The 22,340-nt window shown below is 44.2% G+C and overlaps 2 protein-coding genes across 14 annotated transcripts in view; one reads left to right on the top strand and one right to left on the bottom strand.

Moving 5' to 3' along the window:
• Window positions 1–345: 345 nt before the first annotated feature.
• Window positions 346–22,340, bottom strand: part of HEATR4 (HEAT repeat containing 4) — a 35,615-nt gene continuing 13,620 nt past the window's right edge. Inside the window, exons 9-16 of the mRNA XM_067731160.1 lie at window positions 21,384–21,502; window positions 20,489–20,669; window positions 19,854–19,923; window positions 18,796–18,985; window positions 18,036–18,114; window positions 16,519–16,697; window positions 15,066–15,102; window positions 346–904 (exon numbers count right to left, since the gene is read on the bottom strand). Of these exons, the coding sequence (XP_067587261.1) occupies window positions 746–904; window positions 15,066–15,102; window positions 16,519–16,697; window positions 18,036–18,114; window positions 18,796–18,985; window positions 19,854–19,923; window positions 20,489–20,669; window positions 21,384–21,502 (1,014 nt within the window). The 3' untranslated portion in view covers window positions 346–745. The remainder of the gene's footprint in view (window positions 905–15,065; window positions 15,103–16,518; window positions 16,698–18,035; window positions 18,115–18,795; window positions 18,986–19,853; window positions 19,924–20,488; window positions 20,670–21,383; window positions 21,503–22,340) is intronic.
• RIOX1 (ribosomal oxygenase 1) overlaps window positions 12,905–22,340 on the top strand; it is a 28,476-nt gene continuing 19,040 nt past the window's right edge. For 9 of the 13 annotated variants that reach the window (XM_067731000.1, XM_067730990.1, XM_067730982.1 and 6 more), the window contains exons 1-3: window positions 12,905–15,349; window positions 15,823–15,999; window positions 20,510–20,671. In XM_067731000.1, the coding sequence (XP_067587101.1) occupies window positions 12,974–14,947 (1,974 nt within the window). In that variant the 5' untranslated portion in view covers window positions 12,905–12,973 and the 3' untranslated portion in view covers window positions 14,948–15,349; window positions 15,823–15,999; window positions 20,510–20,671. Of the gene's footprint in view, window positions 15,350–15,822; window positions 16,000–17,036; window positions 20,672–22,340 lie in introns of all 13 variants that reach the window. The other 4 variants (XM_067731020.1, XM_067731010.1, XM_067731029.1 and 1 more) reach the window with 3 other exon arrangements.

Below are 22,340 nucleotides of genomic sequence, written 5' to 3'. Positions count from 1 at the left end.
TGGATATTGTGTGCTCTTACGGGATCCCAGCTTAGGATACAGATACCGTTTGTAACTCTCCCATGATGCCTTAATCTTTTAAGCATTAAGTACATTAAGGAGGCTCATGAGAATTGCTAATCAGCCTTGTGAAACTGCAGCAATGCTTCCTAGGGATCTAAAAGTGTTCACACCCACCCACACAGTACAAGGTGGAAAATATTGTACTAGCTCTGTTTTCTTGTAACAGTCCAGTGACATGGCTTCCTTATTGCCTTCTGGGCTGCAGTTAAAGAACTTGCTCTAAAACAAGACTAGACTTGTAGATAGAAAACATCACTTAAGATTTTCTTTCCTAGATTAATGGGATTCTAGTTTGGGTTTCAAAGGGCTCTTTGTATAGCTTACAAAAGATTCTGGGTCTTTGAATATTTCTATTCTAGTAAAATTTGGAGTTCTGACCTATATTTAATATAGGACTTTTCTGGGTTATGGAAAAATATGGACTGTCACCTAATGTGTTGTCAATTTTCTTTAACCCTCTGTGTAAATGGTGCACATTAAAGAGCCAGGTTTACTGTTAAACAGATTTTTCTTTATAAACATAATGACAAAGAGATACACAACATCAGTTAAAGAGAAGAATGTGACTAGGTCCACTGCTGCCTGTGTCTTGGAGCAAGAGAAGGGCTCATCCGAGAAATAATTACCTTTCCTTCTAGGGGAAGAGGACACGACCCTGGAAAAAACTTGAGTTTTTACTTAGCTAGAGATCTTGGTTGTCAGATCCAAATGGTCCCATCGCAATTCTTTTTTCCCGGGCAGTGCGTAGATCTTTGACAAGTGATGAATGACCTCTGCTTCTTGTGCTTAGGCCCGGGACTGGACTCTGTGACCAGGGATTTGGTGTGCGGGGCCTCACAGGCTGCAGAGAGATATTAACATGTGAGCGCATGTGCAAAATGTGGTCTCATGTGACAGATCCAAAGAGAAAGCCTCTTCAGCCATGGTTTTATCAGAATAGCTCTGTGAACTACCATAATAAATGAAAGAATAGAATCTATGAGTCCAAGACCTGCCTGTTTTGATTGCAGTCAGCAGCCTAATGTGGAGAATATGCCTGAATTTCCCACCCAAGGCTTGGACCTCCACACGGTGATCTTTGGGGTTAGCCTGTGTTTTCTATGTCTTTATTAATATGTAGTCGTAGCAGCAGCTATGGGAACTGTAGTAGCAATGACTAAAGAGCTTTATTCTTCATGTGTGCTAAGGTGGATTCACTCAGGGTGAACAGCCCCTGGGGACACAGCGCTGCTCTATTTTCACCTTATAAACCAAAGTAGTGATGGCCGTAGTTGAGTTTGTACCTAGGTTAAAGCATTCCCAGGAATCTAGGCTGTTCTAATGTTAATCTAGGTTTCTGTATTACTCTATGAAATAGTAAGAGAGTTATCTATCTCATTCCCAAATTTATTCTTAGCTTAGGGCCAAAGTACAAATGGAATTCCATTTACTAAACGTCTAAATATTTAAATGTTATAAATCAAGCTAGTAGGGATTTCCCTGGTGGTCCAGTGGCTAAGACTCCCACCCACTGCAGGGCTCCCGGTTTGATCCCTGGTCAGGGAACTAGATCCCGCATGCTGCAACTAAAAGATCCCGCGTGCCGCAGGATCTTCTAAGACTGGGCGCGGCCAAATAAATAAATAAATAATTTTTAAAAATCAAGCTAACAAACGGTTTTGTTTTGTTTTGTTTTGTGGTACGCGGGCCTCTCACTGTCGTGGCCTCTCCCGTTGCGGAGCATAGGCTCCGGACTCGCAGGCCCAGCGGCCATGGCTCACGGGCCTAGCCGCTCCGCGGCATGTGGGATCTTCCCGGACCAAGGCACTGAACCCGTGTCCCCTGCATCGCAGGCGGACTCTCAACCACTGCACCACCAGGGAAGCCCCAAACTTTTTAAAAATATATATATATATTTATTGACTTGGCCGCACCGCGTCTTAGTTGTGGCATGCGGGATCTATTTCCCTGACCAGGGATCGAACCCGGGCTTCCTGCATTGGGAGCACGGAGTCGTAACCACTGGACCACCAGGGAAGTCCCCAAACTGTTAACTAAAATACATACTATCACCTACATTGACAAAAAGACCAGGTTTGAATTTGGAATTTTTGCAGTCTTTGGAGCTCCTTACCAGAATGTGGTGGTGCAGGAAAACTGCATTATAAATAAATGCACCATGTTTTTCTTTTGTGATAGGATCAAGCAAAATAGAATACATCAGAATTGTGTATTTGCAGGGAGCAAACCTCTAGTGGTACTACAAATGGTGAATTTTTTTAAATTTTAATTTAATTAATTTATTTCTTGGCCATGCTGTGAAGCATGCAGGATCTTAGTTCCCCAACAAGGGATGAAACCTGTGCCTCCTGCAGTGGAAGCATGGAGTCTTAACCCCTGGACCGCCAGGGAAGTCCCTTGTGTATGTATATATCTTCCTCCTTCATTAAATAAATAGGAAAAATTTTATTATGATGTCTAATGAATTTAATGGGATTATTTCTGATTTTTTATATTGGGTCGGCCAAAAAGTTCATTCGGGTTTTTCCCATAAGATGGTACAAAAACCCGAACGAACTTTTTGGCCAACCCATACTTGACTATTCTTTAATTAATCTCAAAAGCCTAACCCCAAAGTTTGATATATGCCCACTTACATATATGCAGAGAGAACACCATGCCTTGTATAATATTTCTTATTTCACAAATAACTTACAATTTTAGCTACATATTATATTGTATTTTTGCTATTTAAGGAAAAAGAACCAACACATTATTTATTATCTTGTTTTTCATTACTTAAAAAATTGAATAAATCAATTGTGACGGGTCATATCATTTTAACTTTTAATTTGTAAGTCTCACCTGCACATGAATGTTTGTAGCAACTTTATTCATAATCATTAAAAACCAGAATCAACCTTCAGTAGGTGAAATGAAAAACAAAGTGTGGTATATCCATACAATGAAATATTGTTCACAGACAAGAAATAAGCTCTCAAGCCACAAGACTTGGGTGAACCTCCTTGAACATGTATCGCTAAGTGAAACAAGTTAGCCTGAAAAGGCTACATATGTATGATTTTAATTATATGACATTCTAGAAAAGGCAGAACTACAGAGATAATAAGAAGATCACTGATTGTCAGTTGTTTGCGGGGAGGAAGAGAGGATGGAAAAGAGGAAGCACAGAAGATTTATAGTGTGGTTAAACTATTCTGCATGATACTGAAATGGTGGATACATGGCATTATGCATTTGTGAAAACCCGTAGAACTATACAGCACAAGAATGAAACTTAATGAATACAAATTAAAAAGAAAATCATTTAGGAGGTCAGGGAATCCCAGGAAAAACCCAGACTATGACAAGAGAATATAACCGTAACCTCAATTTAAATACATATTTTTGTTACAGACAGTGTTATGATGATGAAAAATATTTTCAAGCATAAACATATAGTATATTAGAATAAAATTCTGTCTGGAAGTTATTTCAAAATGGAAATGTAAGCTTAAAAAAAGACATTAAATTTTCAACTTCAAAGAAGAGCTTGTTTATTTTATAATTTTTTTAAATGGATGATGGTAGGTATCGAACTGTTATAGATTTAGTTGGATGTTTAAAGTGATGTAACAGTTTTTTGTGGGGTTTTTTTGCGGTATGCGGGCCTCTCACTGCTGTGGCTTCTCCCGTCGCGGAGCACAGGCTCCGGACGCGCAGGCTCAGCGGCCATGGCTCATGGGTCCAGCCGCTCTGCGGCATGTGGGATCTTCCCGGACCGGGGCACGAACCCGCGTCCCCTGCATCGGCAGGCGGACTCTCAACCACTGCGCCACAAGGGAAGCCTGATGTAACAGTTTTAATTTAAAATATCAATATATATAAATGCTGGACTATGTAGATGTTAGAAATTAGATGCTTTGTGTCTATTTAAACTTAAAAAAAATGTTTGATGCCAATGAAAAAAGGTGAAGAGGTGACGTAGCTTTTCACAATTCTTTTAGAGGGTCCATGAGCAAAAGAGTTGGAAGTTCAACATCCTAGACAGCATCTTACATGATGTTCTGCAGGACTTGGCAGACTTCTGTGAAGGGCCAAATATTAATAGTATATATTTTAGGCTTTGTGGGCCTGATGGCCTGTGTCAAAACTGCTCAGCTCTGCTATTGTAGTATGAGAGTAGCCACAGACAGTTTGTAATGAATGAGTGTGGTTGTATTCCAATAAAATTTATCTGTGGGCACTGAAATTTGAGTTTTGTACACATTTTATTTCAGAAAATATTATTCTTCTTTTGATTTTTTTCAACCATTTAAAAATATGAAAATCATTCTTAGTCCACAGGGTGTGTAAAAACAGAAGTCAGGCCAGATTTGACCTGAGAGTTATAATTTGTTGATCCCTAATTTACAGTAATTTGGTAAAATAGTTTTACAAATTAGTGAGTCAGTAGTCTCAAAGTTAGACTGTAATCTGTCTCACATTTGCCAAAGCAAAGTCCTATATCCTTGAGGTCTTAAGCAAAATTATTCACAAATGTATAAAGTTAAACATGAAAGTTCTTCTATTGCCAATAATGCCATTCCCCAGAGGCAACCTCTGACTTCAAATATTCAACTGTGCAGTCACACACACAAATACAACATATGTGGTTTTAAAGAAACTATATATAAATGTATATGGATTTTTTAAAAAAGGGACAACATATATGTTGTGCTGCAATTTGATTTTTCAGTTTACAATATATTTTCAACATCTTTCCTAGTCATTATTTTTAACAAGAATTCTTGAAACTTAGTCGACATTTGAGTCATTTCCAATTTTGAAATGATAAGCAATGAGCATCTGTATATATCTCTGTCTCTATCTCTCTCTCTATCTCTATATCTATATATGTTTGTACACATGGATGAATATTTCTGTAGGATAGATTCCTAGAAGCAGTATTACTGGATCAAAGATATCCACACTTTTATGTTGATGGGGTCATCCAAAAGTTTATCTTAGGGTTTCTCAACCTTGGTACATTTAGGGCCGGATAATTCTTTGTTGTGGGGCTGTACTGCACATTGCAGGATGTTTAGCAGCATCTCTGGCCTCTACGCATTAGATGCCAGTAGCATCTCCCCTGTTGTGACAATCAAAACTGTCTCTCGATATTGCCAAATGTCCCCTGGAAGGGAGGGGGGGCAAAATCATCTTGGGCTGAGAACCACTACCCTGGACACTTGTTTTTCTTTTTTCTTTAATTTCTTTTTCTCCCTATCCCCCTTTCAACAACTTATCATGTTATCCTTCCTTTAAAAAGGAAAAGTGCTTAAAGGAATTTGTGACTTAGTGTATATCACCCCTCTGTTATGGGATAAATTGTGTCTCCCAAAATTCATGTGTTGAAGTTCTAACCCCCAGTACCTCAGAATGTGACTGTATTTGAAGATATGGTCTTTAAAGAGGTTATTAAGTTAAAATGAGATTGTAAAAATGGACCCTAATCTAATATGACTGATGTTCTTATAAAAAGGAGAAATTTTAACACAGAATTGTACAGAGGGAAGACCATGTAAAGATTGGGAGAAGGCAGTCATCCACAAGCTAAGGAGAGAGGCCCCAGAAAACAGCCCTGCCAACACCTTGATCTTGGACTTCTAGCCTCCAGAAATTGTTTTCTGAAAATAAACTTCTGTTGTTAAAGTCAGCCAGTCTGTGGTACTTTGTTATGGCAGCCCTGGCAAATTATTACACCTTCCCAGTGTATTTGAATTTTAAATAAAGAATGAATGAAAAAGGCAATGACTTATCCAAAGGTATAACTATCTAACAATGGGATATGGTGGGGGAGATAACTTTTCTGAGAGGATTCAGATCATTCTATGTAGATTTAAACATGGGATTGGCTCTATTCAACCTCTTTTCTACAGCAGCTTCTCTGATGAACAATTAGTAACTTCTGTAATCTCAATGTCAAATTTCTTTCATTAAACAAAGATAATATCAATTCAAAAAAATAAGAGCAAGGCAAGCAATGATTAGAGATCAGAAGAAATGAAATGATTTAGGGAGAGTGAAGTTTGTTGTTTAAAAAAACACTATATATGTTTTTCTTTTTTTTTTTTTGGCCGTGCCCCACAGCTTGCGGGTTCTGAGTTCCCCAACCAGGGATGGAACCCTTGCCCCTGCAGTGGAAGCACAGAGTCCTAACCACTGGACTGCTAGGGAATTCCAAAAAAAACACTATATTTTTAATTGCACAAATGATATGTACAATGTAGAAAACCCAGACCAGGCAAATATGCAAAGAAGAAGAAAATAAAAATCACCTGGAATCCCACCATCCAAAGACGATCACTGTTAAATATTGTGGCATAAAGACTCCCAAACTTTTTTCAGTAGTACGTATATATGGATGGATGTATAGATAGATAGAAATACACATACATATCGACACACACATATATATCTCCCAAATGGGATCCTACCATAATACTTATTTTGTCTGCTTTTTTTCTTATTCAATGATATATTGAGAACATTATTCCATGTCAGTAAATATATTTCTTTTTCTTTTTCTTTCTTTTTTTTTGGCTGTGTTGGGTCTTCGTTGCTGTGCACGGGCTTTCTCTAGTTGCAGTGAGGAGCAGGGGCTACTCTTCGATGCGGTGCGCAGGCTTCTCCTTGCGGTGGCTTCTCTTGTTGTGGAGCACGGGCTCTAGGTGCGCAGGCTCAGTAGTTGTGGCTTGCGGGCTCTAGAGCGCTGGCTCAGTAGTTGTGGCGCTCGGGCTTAGTTGCCCTGTAGCATGTGGGATCTTCCTGGATAAGGGATCGAACCTGTGTCCCCTGCATTGGCAGGCGGATTCTTAACCACTGCGCCGCCAGGGAAGTCCCAGTAAATATATTTCTGAAAATGGTTATTAATAGCTGCTTTTGTTGAACTAAGTAGAGCCACAGGAAAATGATGAAATTAAAAGTAAGTCAGTCTCCAAAAGGTGTCTCCCAGTCACAAGGGAAACTAGAAGACAGATAGCAACAACATTCTTTACTTGAGGAAATCACAAAATGCTGAAGAAAGAAAAGGATGAGGTCACAGGAAAGACTAAGAGGAGGAGATATTGTACAGGATGTGGAAAAGACAAATTTACAGCTCTCGTCTAGCTAAGCCCAGTGTTTCCCAGCTTTGCCAGCAGAGAAGCATAGCTCATCCCCCCAGTTCACTACAGGATGTGTCCACTGTCTATTGAAAACCGCTCCCTTTGAAAAAGCAATGAAACCTCCCAGTGCCATCCTTGACCTGCCCTCTGCAATATTTCCCTGGGGAATCTGATATCAGGGTCTGGCCAGCACACACAGCCTGTATGTCAATTAGGAAGAGGGCTCCCCCTCTGCTGGCCCTTCCTCCAGACACTGCAGCCCTAGAGTAGGGCACAGGACTTTCGAGGATAACATCGGTTGGTTTCAGACCCTACTCTGGCCCTTGGCCAGGTAACTTTGTGCAGAGCGATACCTCACACGATGGCCTTGTCTGAAACGGTCCCACTCACCCATTTAAACTTCCACAGGGCACAGGCAAAAATAGTCTTAATCTTCCCATCCCATGCTGTCATCCTGGCCAATTCAAGAACTTCTCTGACTCCCCCACTCCTAGTTTCTCTGAACTAGGCCAGAGGCACAAAAGCCATCATACAGGTCCTTGCTCCATAATAATAAATTATAGCTACAATTTTTTAAGTGTTTAGATCTGTACCAGATCCTGTGCTAAGTGCCTTGCATGCATTATTTTATGCTCACAATAAAACATTATTTTCTCCATACATCTATGAAGAAGTATGTTCAATGACTACTCCTACTTTACAGATGAGATTACCGAGATCTGAGAGAGTAACTTGACTGAGCTAATGCCACAGATAATGAGTAGCAGGGACTCAATTCTGGTTGGTCTGCTTCCCACAAACATTTCCTGTGCATCTTCTCTGTGAAGAGCAGTGTGCTAAAAGCAAGAGAAAGAGGCATAAGGAAGTCCTTTGCTCGAAGGAGTTTACAGTTTAGGAAGTTTAAGAAGGAATCTGATATATAATACACCAATACATGCACAATGTGCTAAAGCAATGTGAAAGGGCCAAAGTTCTCCTGTGACTAGGGAGATGGGAGAGCCTTTGGGGAGGAGATGGAATGTGAAATGGGCTTTAATAAGGGTACTTATTTTTATTTAAGATTTTTTTGATGTGGACCTTTTTTTTTCCTCCGTACGCGGGCCTCTCACTGTTGTGGCCTCTCCCGTTGCAGAGCACAGGCTCTGGACGCGCAGGCTCAGCGGCCATGGCTCACGGGCCCAGCCGCTCTGCAGCATGTGGGATCTTCCCGGACTGGGGCACGAACCCGTGTCCCCTGCATCGGCAGGCGGACTCTCAAGCACTGCGCCACCAGGGAAGCCCCATTTTTTTTTTTTAATCACAAACATTTATTACTTTCCCCAAAGCAGTTTGAAAAACATTTGGGAGGCAATGTAGAAGGCCCACTAAGTAGAATTAAAAGGCTTCTTTCTTTCCTTTTTTTTTTGAAATATAGTTGATTTAAAAGGTTGTGCTAGTTTCTGGCGTACAGCAAAGTGATTCTGATATATACATATTCTTTTTCAGATTCTTTTCCATTATAGGTTATCACAGGTATTGAATATAATTCCCTGTGCTAAACAGTAGGACTTTGGTGTTTATCTATTTTATATACAGTAATGTGTATATTAATCTTTTTTTTTTTTTTTTTTTTTTTTTTGCAGTATGCAGGCCTCTCACCGTTGTAGCCTCTCCCGTTGCGGAGCACAGGCTCCAGACGCCCAGGCTCAGCGGCCATGGCTCACGGGCCCAGCCGCTCCACGGCATGTGGGATCCTCCCAGACCGGGGCATGAACCCACGTCCCCCGCACCGGCAGGCAGACCCCCAACCACTACGCCACCAGGGAAGCCCCTGTATATTAATCTTAATCTTAATCTCAAGATCCTAATTTATCCCTCTTCTCCCCTTTCCCCTTTGGTAACCATGTTTGTTTTCTATGTCTGTGAGTCTATTTCTGTTTTGTAAATAAGTTCCTTTGTATCATTTTTTTTAGATTCCACATAAAAGTGATATATGATCTTTGTCTGACTTACTTCACTTAGTATGATAATCTCTAGGTCCATCCATGTTGCTCCAAATGGCATAATTTCATTCTTTTTTATGGTATATATATATATATACACCACATATTCTTTATCCATTCGTTTTTGGACACTTAGGTTGCTTCCATGTCTTGGCTATTGTAAATAGTGCTGCTATGAACATTGGGGTGAATGTGTCTTTTCGAAATAGAGTTTTTGTCTTTTCTGGATATATGCCCAGGAGTGGGATTCCTGGATCATATGGTAGCTCTATTTTTAGTTTTTTAAGGACCCTCCATACTGTTCTCCATAGTGGCTGCACCAACTTATAGTCCCTCCTACAGTGTAGGAGGGTTCCCTTTTCTCCACACCCTCTCCAGCATTTATTATTCGTAGACTTTTTGATGATGGCCATTCTGACTGGTGTGAGGTGATACCTCATTGCAGTTTTGATTTGCATTTCTCTAATAATTAGTGATGTTGAACACCTGTTCATGTGCCTTTTGGCCATCTGTATGTCTTCTTTGGAGAAATATCTATTTAGGTATTCTGCCCATTTTTTTTTAAAGATTTATTTATTTTTATTTATTTATTTTGGCTGCGCTGGGTCTTAGCTGCAGCACACGGGATCTTCGTTGCAGCATGTAGGATGTTTTAGTTGCAGCATGTGGACTTCTTAGTTGTGGCATGCATGTGGGATCTAGTTCCCCGACCAGAGATCGAACCCAGGCCCCCTGCATTGGAGTGCTGAGTCTTACCCACTGGATGACTAAGGAAGTCCCTCTGCCCATTTTTTGATTGGGTTTTTTGTTTTTCTAATATTTAGCTGTATGAGCTGTTTGTATATTTTGGAAATTAAGCCCTTGTTGGTCACATTACAAATATTTTCTCTCATTACGTAGGTTGTCTTTTTGTTTTGTTTATGGTCTCCTTTGCTGTGCAAAAGCTTATACGTTTGATGAGGTCAAAAGGCTTCTTTCTTGAACTGAAGTTTCTCTCCTATTCTTGATCAAGTCTCTTGTTCTGAGTTCCAGAGAATATGGCAGGGGAAACCAGCAACATTGTTTCTCATCAAGGCCCAGTATAAACCCACATGTTGAGCTGCCTGTAGAGTTTGCAATTTCTTTTTTTTTTTTCTCTTAATCATTATTAGAGTATAGTTGCTTTACAGTGTTGTGTTAGTTTTTACTGCACAGCAAAGTGAATCACCTATATGTATACATATATCCCCTCTTTTTTGGATTTCCTTCCACTTTAGGTCACCACAGAGCATTGAGTAGAGTTCCCTGTGCTATACAGTAGGTTCTCATTAGTTACCTAATTTATACATAGTATCAATAGTGTATATATGTCAATCCCAATCTCCCAGTTCATCCCAACCCCCCTCCCATTGCCCCCTTGGTATCCATAGGTTTGTTCTCTATGCCTGTGTCTCTATTTCTGCTTTGTAAACAAGATCGTCTATACCAATTTTTTCAGATTCCACATATATGTGTTAATATACGATATTTGAGTGTTCCCTGGGAAGGCAAAATTGCCCCCACTTGAGGACCACTGTAATAGACCATGTGAGAAATTAAAAGTGTAGATGTGACACCTGGGTAGGGGTAAAATCGAAATGCTTTCTCAAGGGTTTGGATAGGAATGTGAGGAAGAAGATTGAGAGATCAAACAGAAACACAGAAAAGGCCCTAGAGGCCATGTAGTCTAACCTGCTCATAATTGCTTGCAAGGTTGTAAACTCTTTGGGAGGAAGTTTGGTAAAACCTATAATAATCACAAAAATTATCTTGCCCTATAATAATCACAAAAATTAAATTGACCCAGCAATTCCATTCCTGGTAATCTATCATAAATGTTTCAAATGAAGACAAGTAATCTTTATGTATAAAGCAACAATAGTTACATGGGGACAGTGACCATGTTCTCAACAATTGCACCCTCATGCCTACCACAGTGCCTGTTAATGAGAGGCCCAGATTTAAGAAGTCGATTTAAGGTTCAGAGGAGGTGAGTTTGAAGATTCTGGAGAGAGAAGTTGTAGCTAATAAAACAAAATCCCAGAGTGGGTGTGAAGGGCAGTTATCAAGAATACAGAATGGCCCCGGGGGCTTACCTGGTGGCGCAGTGGTTGAGAGTCCGCCTGCTGTTGCAGGGGACACGGGTTCGTGCCCCTGTCCAGGAGGATCCCACATTCCGCGGAGTGGCTGGGCCCGTGAGCCATGGCCGCTGAGCCTGCGCGTCCGGAGCCTGTGCTCCGCAACGGAAGGGGCCACAACAGTGAGAGGCCCTCTTACCACAAAAAAAAAAAAAAAAAAGAATGGCCCCGATTCCCCTGAGGAGGCGCAGGTCGGCCCCCTCCCCACCCCTGCCGCCCGAGTGAACTGGATTGACGAGGGACCAAAGTTCCCCTGGACCAAGACGCTGCGCGCAGCTCTTCCTAAACAGCATGGGCAGCTTGGAGAGAACACGTGGGACTCAGAGTTGGTCTCCCGCAGCAGCTCGGGGACACAGGAAATTTTTTGGATGGACGCTCAACTGCCACCAAAAACAGTGAGGATATCGCTCACCTCTGCATCTCCGGTGTCTAGAAGAGCGCCTGGCATATGGTCACCTCTCAAGACCTTCTGAAGTAGGATAACACTAGACGTGGACTCTAAAAAGAATCGTAGGCAGCCTGTATATATAGTGACGCTCCTCTGAGTCACTTTGACTGGAGAAACTTGGGTCACTTGGTTAAGCACAAGCCAATCATTGTGGCCAGGCCTTCCACAGTCTGGGAGCATTCACTGTGTTCTGCAGCACTTCTGGAGACCAAGTGAAGTCCCAGCACAGGATGAGGAAGTTCTTCAAAGGAAATTCAGTGTCTTTCGTCGCGGGGGCGGGGGTGGATGGCCGGGATGGATGCTGGGCAGGTAGAGTCAGCATATGTTCACTGAATATGGAATTATTAAGTCAGAAAATATTCCTTTCCAGTTTAATTAAGAAGTAGCCTTGGAGATGAACTTCAAGTTTGAGCTGGATTAAACTAGCAAAGATGAAGGGAAGAAAAAGGAAAGTGTGCATTTCCTTGCAGGTTGATCGTGTCCTCTGAAACGTGTCCCATGAAGGCAGGTGATAGTCTGTTTCGTTGTCTTGTCTATGATTGTTACTCCGATGCCATCGCAATGTCTGTCACTTACTAGTCAGTAAACATTTGTTAAATTAAAAAAATAAAATAAAATAAAGAATAAAAGTAGAAAAGTCTGTAGCTTCATTTTCAGAGAGAGCAATGACTGAAAATTTGTAATGGAGAGGGGAGGAAGGGAAGTTAGGCGGAGGAATTTAGGGCTTCAATCAGTCTGTAAAGAGACCCAGGTGGATCGAAATTTGAACCTAGAACTTTGCCTGAGGGCATTCCTTGAAACCAAGAATTGTGCGCTTTCTCATGCAAAGCTGCTGGGGAACGTGTTTTTCAGAAACGGGGACCTCCCGAGGAACACTTCAATTTGCAGACACTAGAAGGAAAAAGTTCAGTAGCTAACTTTCTTTCTCCTGGAGTCCTTGGCAACTTGATTTGTAAACTGCCCCCTAAATATGGAATTCGTGTTAATTTGGCAGGGACTCCGCCGCTCTAGCGGGAAGCCATGCATTGAATTAACATTTTCTAAAGGGGCCAGCCGGAGGCGCCGGCGGAAGAATGGTGGGCGGGGACAACCCAGAGGCGGCTGGAGGCCCACCCCTTTCCCAGAGTACACTGCGGAAGCCGACTGCCTGAGCCGGTTTCTCGCCATCTCCCGCTGGGCTCGGGAGAGGGTAGGACCATGGACGGGCTCCGGGCTAGCGCTGGGCTGCCGAGGCGCGGGCGGTTGAGGCGCCGGCGCCAGCCACAGCCACATAGCGGGTCGGTCCTGGCCCTGCCCCTGAGGCCCAGGAAGATCCGAAGGCAGCTGAGGAGAAGTGTCGCGTCCCGGATGGCCGCGCTGAGGGCCCAGGCGCTGCCGAGCGAGGACTCGGAGGACTCGAGGGTGGAGTCGATGGTCGACGATCGCAGGGACCCGCTGGCTGGAGGGGCGGCGGCCCTCTCGGATGTGACCCGGCGGGAGCCGTACGGCCACCTCGGGCCCGCGGAGCTGTTAGAGGCCTCGCCCGCGTCCCGATCCCTGCAGACTCCCCGCGCCCTGGTGGAGGCGCAGACCCCATCGGCGCGCTTGGTGGAGGCGCAGACCCCGCCGGCGCGCCTGGTGGAGGCATCCGCCCTGCCGGCACGCCTGGTGCAGGCCTCGGGCCCCCCGCCGCGCTTGGTGGAGACCTCGGCCGTGCTGTGCTCTGCCCAGCACTTGGCGGCCGCCCCGCCGTCCGTGGCTCCAGCGACGCTGTCGGGGCCGCAGGGGGAAAGCGCGGGTGGGGAGCTGCCCTGGGACTCCCCGCTGCAGCGCGTCTTGGCTGAGCTGAACCGCATCCCCAGCAGCCGGCGGCGGGCGGCGCGCCTCTTCGAGTGGCTCATCGCGCCCATGCCGCCCGACCATTTCTACCGGCGCCTATGGGAGCGCGAGGCTGTGCTGGTGCGGCGGCAGGACCACACGTACTACCAGGGTCTTTTCTCTACCGCCGATCTGGACTCAATGCTGCGCGACGAGGAGGTGCAGTTTGGGCAGCACCTGGACGCCGCGCGCTACATCAGTGGGCGGCGCGAGACCCTGAACCCACCCGGCCGCGCCCTGCCCGCCGCCGCGTGGTCCCTGTACAGGGCCGGCTGCTCCCTGCGCCTCCTCTGTCCGCAGGCTTTCTCCACCACCGTGTGGCAGTTTTTGGCTGTGCTCCAGGAGCAGTTTGGAAGCATGGCAGGCTCCAACGTTTACCTCACGCCCCCCAACTCGCAGGGCTTTGCCCCCCACTACGACGATATCGAGGCTTTTGTGCTGCAGCTGGAAGGTAGGAAACTCTGGCGGGTCTACCGACCGCGGGTTCCGACCGAGGAACTAGCCCTGACATCCAGCCCCAACTTCAGTCAGGACGACCTAGGAGAGCCGGTGCTGCAGACGGTGCTGGAACCTGGAGATTTGCTCTATTTTCCCAGAGGCTTCATTCACCAAGCCGAATGCCAGGATGGAGTGCACTCTCTGCACCTGACCTTGTCCACATACCAGCGCAATACCTGGGGCGACTTCCTGGAGGCCGTACTGCCTCTGGCAGTGCAGGCTGCAATGGAGGAAAATGTGGAGTTTCGTAGGGGACTGCCCCGAGACTTTATGGATTACATGGGGGCCCAGCATTCGGAGTCTAAGGATCCGCGAAGAACTGCTTTCATGGAGAAAGTGCGGGTCTTGGTTGCCCGCTTGGGACACTTTGCCCCTGTCGATGCTGTGGCTGACCAGAGAGCCAAAGACTTCATCCACGATTCTCTACCCCCAGTGTTGACTGAGAGGGAGAGGGCGCTAAGCGTTTATGGGCTCCCAATTCGGTGGGAGGCTGGGGAACCCGTAAACGTGGGGGCCCAGTTGACAACAGAAACAGAAGTGCACATGCTTCAGGATGGTATAGCTCGGCTGGTGGGTGAGGGAGGCCATTTGTTTCTCTATTATACAGTGGAAAACTCCCGAGTTTATCATCTGGAAGAGCCCAAGTGCTTGGAGATATACCCCCAGCAAGCTGATGCCATGGAACTCCTGCTCCGCTCCTACCCAGAGTTTGTGAGGGTAGCGGACTTGCCGTGCGACAGTGTGGAGGACCAGCTTTCCCTGGCGACCATGTTATATGACAAGGGGCTGCTGCTCACCAAGATGCCTCTAACCTGAACTAGCTACTCCTTGATTGCCAGAAACAAGACAGTAGTGATTCTCTCCTACCACCACCACTTTTTTGGGGGGGAAAATTCGTTCTTACCTTAATAACCATGACTGTGCTTACATTTACCTTTATGACTGCTTCAATGTCACACAACTCAGACGGTCTTCTAAGAAGCACCACCTCATCTAGGCACAAAAGTAAAAGCAGAAGTTGGAGGTGGAAGAAGGAGCTTGTTCTGAAGTAACCCTGATTCCTGATCGTTTGAGAGTACCAACTTCATCATCACCCTCAGGCTTCTGTGTACTGTGTGGCATTTGCTGTGTTACTCTGCTTGAGACATTAGAAGTTTTTATTTGGAATTTGCATCCTTCGTTTGAGTTCTCTTTCATCAGTTTGGGGGGAGGGTTGGGGTCAGTATCCTGTTTGTTACTGTGAGTCTGTGTGAAAGTTAGAAAAGTTATTAAAATGCCAGAGAATGTTTTCCTTTTTCTAGGGCTAGATTCTTATGTGGCATGGTCTGAAGAAACGTGGGAGGAGGGAGGTCGATAGGGAAAATCAACAGCTGAGGTGAAAGGTAACTTGGGACGGTTGTAGGATTGGGGCCAATTCTGCAACTTTGGGGGTAATTGATTCATTTTAATCATGTTACTCGAACCCCAAACAGCACAATCCTATTAGAAAAGTTTTGAGTATATTATGTTTTTAAAAGTGTATTAGGGTTTTGCTCAGTGCTTGCTTGCATCAGTGGCTGGCACTGCTCCCAAAGAGACAGAATGTCACCTAGTTGTGCTGTCATAGGCCTCAGTCAGCCAACTTGTAGCAAGCTGGCCATGAGGGAAGGCTGGTGTTCAAGTTACTTTCCACTCTCATTTTTTTCTGGCAGTTGGAAGAAACTTCCCCAAATCTGGCAAGTGAATATTCTCATGGTTGGTGGAAAAGAGCCTGGTGTACCAGAGAGAGCACTGGACTTGGAAGCAGAAGACCTGGGTTTGGGGTGGTGGCTGGTGGGCAGCTGGCTGAATGACCTGAGGCTGCTGCTGCGCCTGGGCACACTGATTTTGTAAGTATGTTTTGGTACAGCTTGATGTCTACACCTCATCATTTAGGTTGTATCTGGAACTTTTAAGATCCTTTCACCGTAACTGATAGGTTGAGTTATGTAAAGCTGAGAACTTTATGAAATCGTTTTTTTTTTAAAGTTGCAAAAGCGTAGATGTACGTATAATCTCACTTTCCAGAGGTAATATTACTATTCAAGGTTAAGCTTCAAGGATTTTTCTGAGTGCTTAACCAGACGTACACACGGCAGTTTTTTGTTTTGTTTTTCTAAGGCGTCCGTTTTTTGACCTAACTTTCAAATTGGTTCAGATAGAATTACATCATTCTTTTTTTAAGGGGCAGATAGCAAATCAGAGCCTGGGGGAGGGGGACAAGGAAACGATAACAGAAGGACTGAGAGGATGGTGGCCAAGAAGAAAAGAAAGTGTCCTTTCCTGGCTCTCATCCTACAGGGCTCACAACTAAGTCCCCAAACATCCAGTCATGAAAAAGGCTTGTTAAAGGAGTCAAGGCATAGGACTCACCCCTAGAAAACTTACCCTGAAAAGTTTCTTGGAGAAAAGTATGGAATTTCAGTGGTTTTTGCCCTTGTTTGGGTTGCATGTAAACACGTTTTGCTTCCTCCTTCACTTTTCCTATGACTGTCTCAATCTTGAATATTTTCTGTATCAACAGTTCCTTTTGGCTTAGTGTTTGAATCTGAATCAGAACAAGTGTTGAAAAAAACAACTATACTAGGCTGTAAATCATCAAAAAGCGTTAATAAAGTAGCACTGCATCATGCTTATTAGTATTAGGTGGTATGTAACTGCCTGAGAACATTGTTCTCTGGTGATATTGGTTGGACATTTTTCACATCTGTTATTGAAAAATTCACTTTAGCTTTTTGGACATGATGAAAGGAATCTGCTAAGAAATGCTTGCTTGATGTGAAATTGGTTTTGTGAATCATATGAAGAATCTTTTGCCTTTTTTTTTTTTTTTTTTTTTTTTTTGCGGTACGCGGGCCTCTCACCACCGTGGCCCCTCCCGCTGCAGAGCAACAGGCTCCGGACGTGCAGGCTCAGCGGCCATGGCTCACGGGCGCAGCCGCTCCGCGGCATGTGGGACCCCCCCGGACCGGGGCACGAACCCGTGTCCCCTGCATCGGCAGGCGGACCCCCAACTACTGCGCCACCAGGGAAGCCCTCTTTTGCCTTTTTAAAGTCCTTTTCCCTCGATTTTTCATCTCCTCTAACAGCTTTGAAAAATTAGAACCACCTGTTCAGCTAGAGTTCCTTTGGTGAAAGAGCCCAGATTAGGAATTAAGGAAAGTTTAGAAGGAAAAAGAAAATCTAGGGACCTCCCTGGTGCGCAGTGGTTAAGAATCCACCTGCCAATGCAGGGGACATGGGTTTGAGACCTGGTCCGGGAAGATCCCACATGCCACGGAGCAACTAAGCCCGTGCACCACAACTACTGAGCCTGTGCTCTAGAGCCGGCGAGTCACAACTACGGAAGCCCGTGTGCCTAGAGCCCATGCTCCTCAACAAGAGAAGCCACCGCAGTGAGAAGCCCGTGCGCCGCAACGAAGAGTAGCCCCTACTTGCAGCAACTAGAGAAAGCCTTGCGCAGCAACGAAGAACTAACACAGCCCAAAAAAATTAATTAATTAAAAAAAAAAATCTAGGGGGCCTATTCCAGTCCCTCATTCCTTCCTTATGCCTATCTGCAAAAAAGAAAGAACTTGAGTTTAGAGGATGGTGGGGGAAAAAAGGGAAGGAAAGGAAACAATATTTCAGAAACAGCTGATTTTGAGGGCTACTTGACAGGCCTAAGGGGGTTTTTGCTTTGTTTTACTTTTTACTAGTAGGATTTTATAATCCTATCTTGCACAGATGTATTTTGTATCTTCAAGTGAGATATTGTATCTGGGGCTGTAGAAAGTATTTCTGTGTTGGGGAAGAGGGTACGTACATGCTTAGGGGGAAAAAGGGGTCTGAGGAACCCTTGAGAGCCCTGAATTTTTTCTTGAAAACATAGCTTGTACTTATCTACCCTGTTCTTGATCTTCTGAAGCATTTCTTGGTTTCCTTCATTTTCTAAGTTGAGTATCTTCATTGCATGGTGAATTTCTCTGAAAGGTAAGAAGGACTTCTTAGGCTGTTCTTCCTATCCTTAAAGCATGGAGGTGGAAAATACAGGACTTGGAATCAGACAAGAATCCTAAGTTCCAATCCTAACTGCAGTTTTGCTGAGCTTTATTTGCAAAAATTGTATGATGCTTAGCTTGTAGGGGTGTTCTGTAGTTTTTGAGATGATATACTTGAAGGTACTAGTAGATATTATTTATTGAACACCTTTATGACAGGTACTAACATGTTATCTCATTACTCATCACCACAGACCCATAAGGCAGAGTGCCGTCTGCGTTTGATACATGAAAAAATGGGCTCAGAGAATTTAAGTAACTTACCCAGACTCACAGAGCTAGCACATGTCTGAGCTGGGGTTCAAATCCTGGTCTTTTTGACACTAAAGCCTATCGTCACTAAGTAGGCACTTGATAAATGTTAGTTGAATAAAAAAAACCACCTGGGATGATGAACAAGTATGTAAACTACATGAGCTTGACTTTTAATCTAATTCAGGCCAGTTTTTCTGTTACCCACTTGCTCAGTAGATGAATGGCCCAGGTGAGCCTGTGCTTTTTACAGCCATTAAGCAGCCTGGAAAGGCAGGCACATACTCTGTTAACAAGGTTGGGAGAGTTGGCAGTAAAAGAGGTCACAGCAGGAACCAGAGGGTTAGTGCTTACTTTAGAACAGCATCATGGTTCTCTAGGAGCAGCATGTCTAGGAAGGTGTCCCTGACTCGGTCTCCTTGAAGTTTGAGGGCTAGGATGCTACGGCAAGCCTCTAGTCGTACACCTGGTGATTCTTCATAGTGTATAGCCCAGAGCAGGGAGTCTATCAGTTGGGGATTCACGTGGCCAATTTGTCCCAAAGCTGCAGAGATTAGAGGGCAGCGTGTTCCACTGTCACTTAAGATTGAGCTTGCTATATCCTAGCATCCAGAAATGGCCTTATTAATAAATAATAATAATAAGGTATAGGCAACCACTTGCAATTATTTAATTTGCAATTAAATATTGCAAATACTAAACTAAGTATTTTGTCTTTACCTTCCCTTTTAGATGACAATTACCATTAGAATTTTAAGAATGGGTTAGAATAGGACATTATCCCCAAAGAATTCCCAGAAAGGGGGGGGGGGGTATTCCACGCCATCCTTGTCCATTAGGATGTGAGAATATATTAATTTACCTATTTATCTAGGAATGAGATATGGGATAGATAACTCAGAAGACCAACCTAGTCAAGGCAGGGTAATGGGGAAAGAAGGCACAATTACTTCACAGCTTAACCCAGGGCAGATTCTTAAAGGGACCTGCCAGACTGTCAGAGAGAAACAATGCCAAAAATCCCTAAAAAGAAACTCTAGGAAATTTGAGGGCAGGATTTTAGGTTTGTAGCAGTCTTGAATCTGGTCTGACTTTTACAGAGTCCTATGGTTGAAACCTCCAGAGAAAGCAAGTATATCCAACAGTGGATACCTACTTGGAACTCATACCTAACTCTGTTGGCAGGGATTGTCCTTTCAGCCCTTTGCCTTAAAGCGTTTGACATAGACCTAGACGCCTTAACTAAAAATTAAAAAGAACAAGAAAATAATCTTTAATTTCTCAGGCAAGGAACTTCTGAGAAGCTGTGATTATCCCCTCCCTTACGCTCTACTCTCTTCCTAAAGAGGTTCTGGGGATCATCTATACTAAAATACGGGAAGGTTGAGGAGCTGGGGCCACTCCTGTAATACCTCGAATGGCAAAGGCCTTGATTTTCCAGCAGGGATCTCTCTGTGTGAGATTCAGAAGGCATTCAAGGACCTGGGATGGATAAAAGGCAGTGCTGAGTGGAGAGAATCAGAGCAAGAATGAACCAGAGACAGGGACCCCTCTTGTCTAAATGTGCTTTAACTGGAAAAGTGGCCCTCTATCAAATCTAGTGAAAAAATGAGCTGGAGCCAGAAGTACTGGCTTGGGCGCAGAGTGCTCTTATCTCCTGTCTGTAGATTGATTTTCCCAGCTCACAGATCTATGGCCATATAGGCTTCTTTTGAATACCTCCATCAGGTTTTCCACTAATAACTAGGGATTATAACTCGATTCACTGGAGTCGATCCCTAAGCCTATCAGCACCCATGTAATGAGAAGCTAGTTAACTGAGGTGAGAACAGGATTCAGGGGTGTGCTCTAAAGTGAAGTCTAGGCTGGCTTGGAGCTAAGTGTGGTCCAAACTGTTGGTGTGGCCTATATATCTCCTCACCTTCCTGGTTCTGATCTCTCATTCTGTGTCCCCACAGAATGGTGAGTATGCTATGTACGAATGAAGCACAGGGTAATGCCCTCTTGGGTTGATCAGGTAAGATGGGTACATGTCTCCTTGACTCACCATATTATCGTGGATCTGCAGGGCACCAGCAGCCAAACAAGCTGCCTGCCGAACTGCCGTGAAGTCATCAGAGAAGCAGTTCAGAAAGCTTGGGAGAAGCTTGGCGGTCATGAGCTTGAGCCCACGAATCAGGGAGAGGGCTTCCACACGCTCCTGGGAGTTTCCTTGGCCCAGCTTGACTCTGTAAGGCACAGGTGCTTTTATTTTCCCTCCTTAAACTTTTGGTCCCTCTCCCTACGCCCACCCCCAGTGCCCTCAGGATAAAATCCAACTTCTGTAGGCTCTCCATTATCCATTCCCACCCTTTCCTACTTAGCCTTATGCACATTAATTTAAGTTTCACCAGGTAGAGAGACCTCAACTGTTTTATTTACTTGAATCCCTATTACCTAGAGTATGCTAGGCGCTAAACTCTGTTGAATGACTGAATAAAGGAAACTTTAAACATGGATCTCTTGCTACAGTCAAGTTCTCTTCCCCACTGCCCTCACATGTGCCATGTTCATTTCTGTATTTGGCTCCCAGTGTGGAAGGTCTTACCTTCTCTCTGCCTACGTAGTCTTACCCATCCTTCATGAAACTTGACTTTGCTAGGCATTTGTGTATCTTGCCTGTATAATCAGAATCATGGCATACATCTGAACTCTCAAACATCTAAAACAGTGCCTAACACCTAGCGGGCATTCAATTAATGACTCTTCCCTTAGCTACATTGTTAGTGTCTGTAGGGGCTGTTAATGTTTTATTTTATTAAAAACAAAAAAATTCTGCAATGGGATCTATACAATGCTGAGCAGACAGAGCAGCTTAACAAATGCTGGCTGGCTGGAGCCCAGGCTCCCTGGACGCTTTTAAGAATAAAAAAGCTTCTTTCTCCATGTTGACAAGGTCTTACCTGATTGTGTCATGCACCTCTTTCCCAAGGCTCATTTGCCCCAGAGCTTGGGCAGCTGCTTGTCTCACTTTCTTATTCCAGTCACCCAACATCAGCTGGATCAACTTATGTTTCACATCCTACACAGAGGTGTAATAATTAGCTACCATTTATTACCAAGTCAATTTTGTACTTGGCACTGTGCTAATAAGTATTTCTACCTGTCACGTAATCCTCCCAAACAATCCCATAAGGCAGATATTACCATTTATAGGTGACAGAATGGAGGCTTAGATTTCTTGCCCAAGGTTAACCTGCTGAGTGCTGGAGCCAGGACTCAGACTCAGGCCTGTTTTTGAAGCTTATGCTTTATTTATTCATAAATTTATTTTATTTATTTATTTGTTTATTTATGGTTGTGCTGGGTCTTCGTAGCTGCATGCGGGCTTCAGTAGTTGTGGCTCATGGGCTCTAGAGTGCAGGCTCAGTAGTTGTGGTGCACAGGCTTAGTTGCTCCGCAGCATGTGCGATATTCCCAGACCAGGAACTCGAACCCATGTCCCCTGCATTGGCAGGTGGATTCTTACCCACTGCGCCACCAGGGAAGCCCGAAGCTCACGCTTTAAACTACTGTATTATATCTGTACTTGAGACTCTTAAAATTTGAAAGTGATACATTAGTAGGGTGACCAACTCATTCCAATTTGCCTGGGACTTTTCCTGGGTTTAGTACTGAAAGTCCTATGTACTGGACAAGCTAGGACAGTTGGCCACCCTATGTGTTAGTACATCTCTCAAAGGGAAAGGGACGAAGATTACTAGTTGGTGATTATGTAATGTGCCCAAAGCTATTCTCCCTGCCTGAAACATCTCGCTTTTCCACCCCTATCTGATACCTGATGTTTTCCTGTTCTTTTAGGATTGAACTCAAAAAGCATCTCCTCAGTGAACTCTCCTCTGCCTTCTGTAAGCAATAGG

The sequence above is a fragment of the Pseudorca crassidens genome, chromosome 1 (assembly GCF_039906515.1).
Source record: "Pseudorca crassidens isolate mPseCra1 chromosome 1, mPseCra1.hap1, whole genome shotgun sequence".
Classification (NCBI taxonomy): Eukaryota; Metazoa; Chordata; class Mammalia; order Artiodactyla; family Delphinidae; genus Pseudorca; species Pseudorca crassidens.
This window is presented reverse-complemented; position numbering and strand designations above follow the sequence as displayed.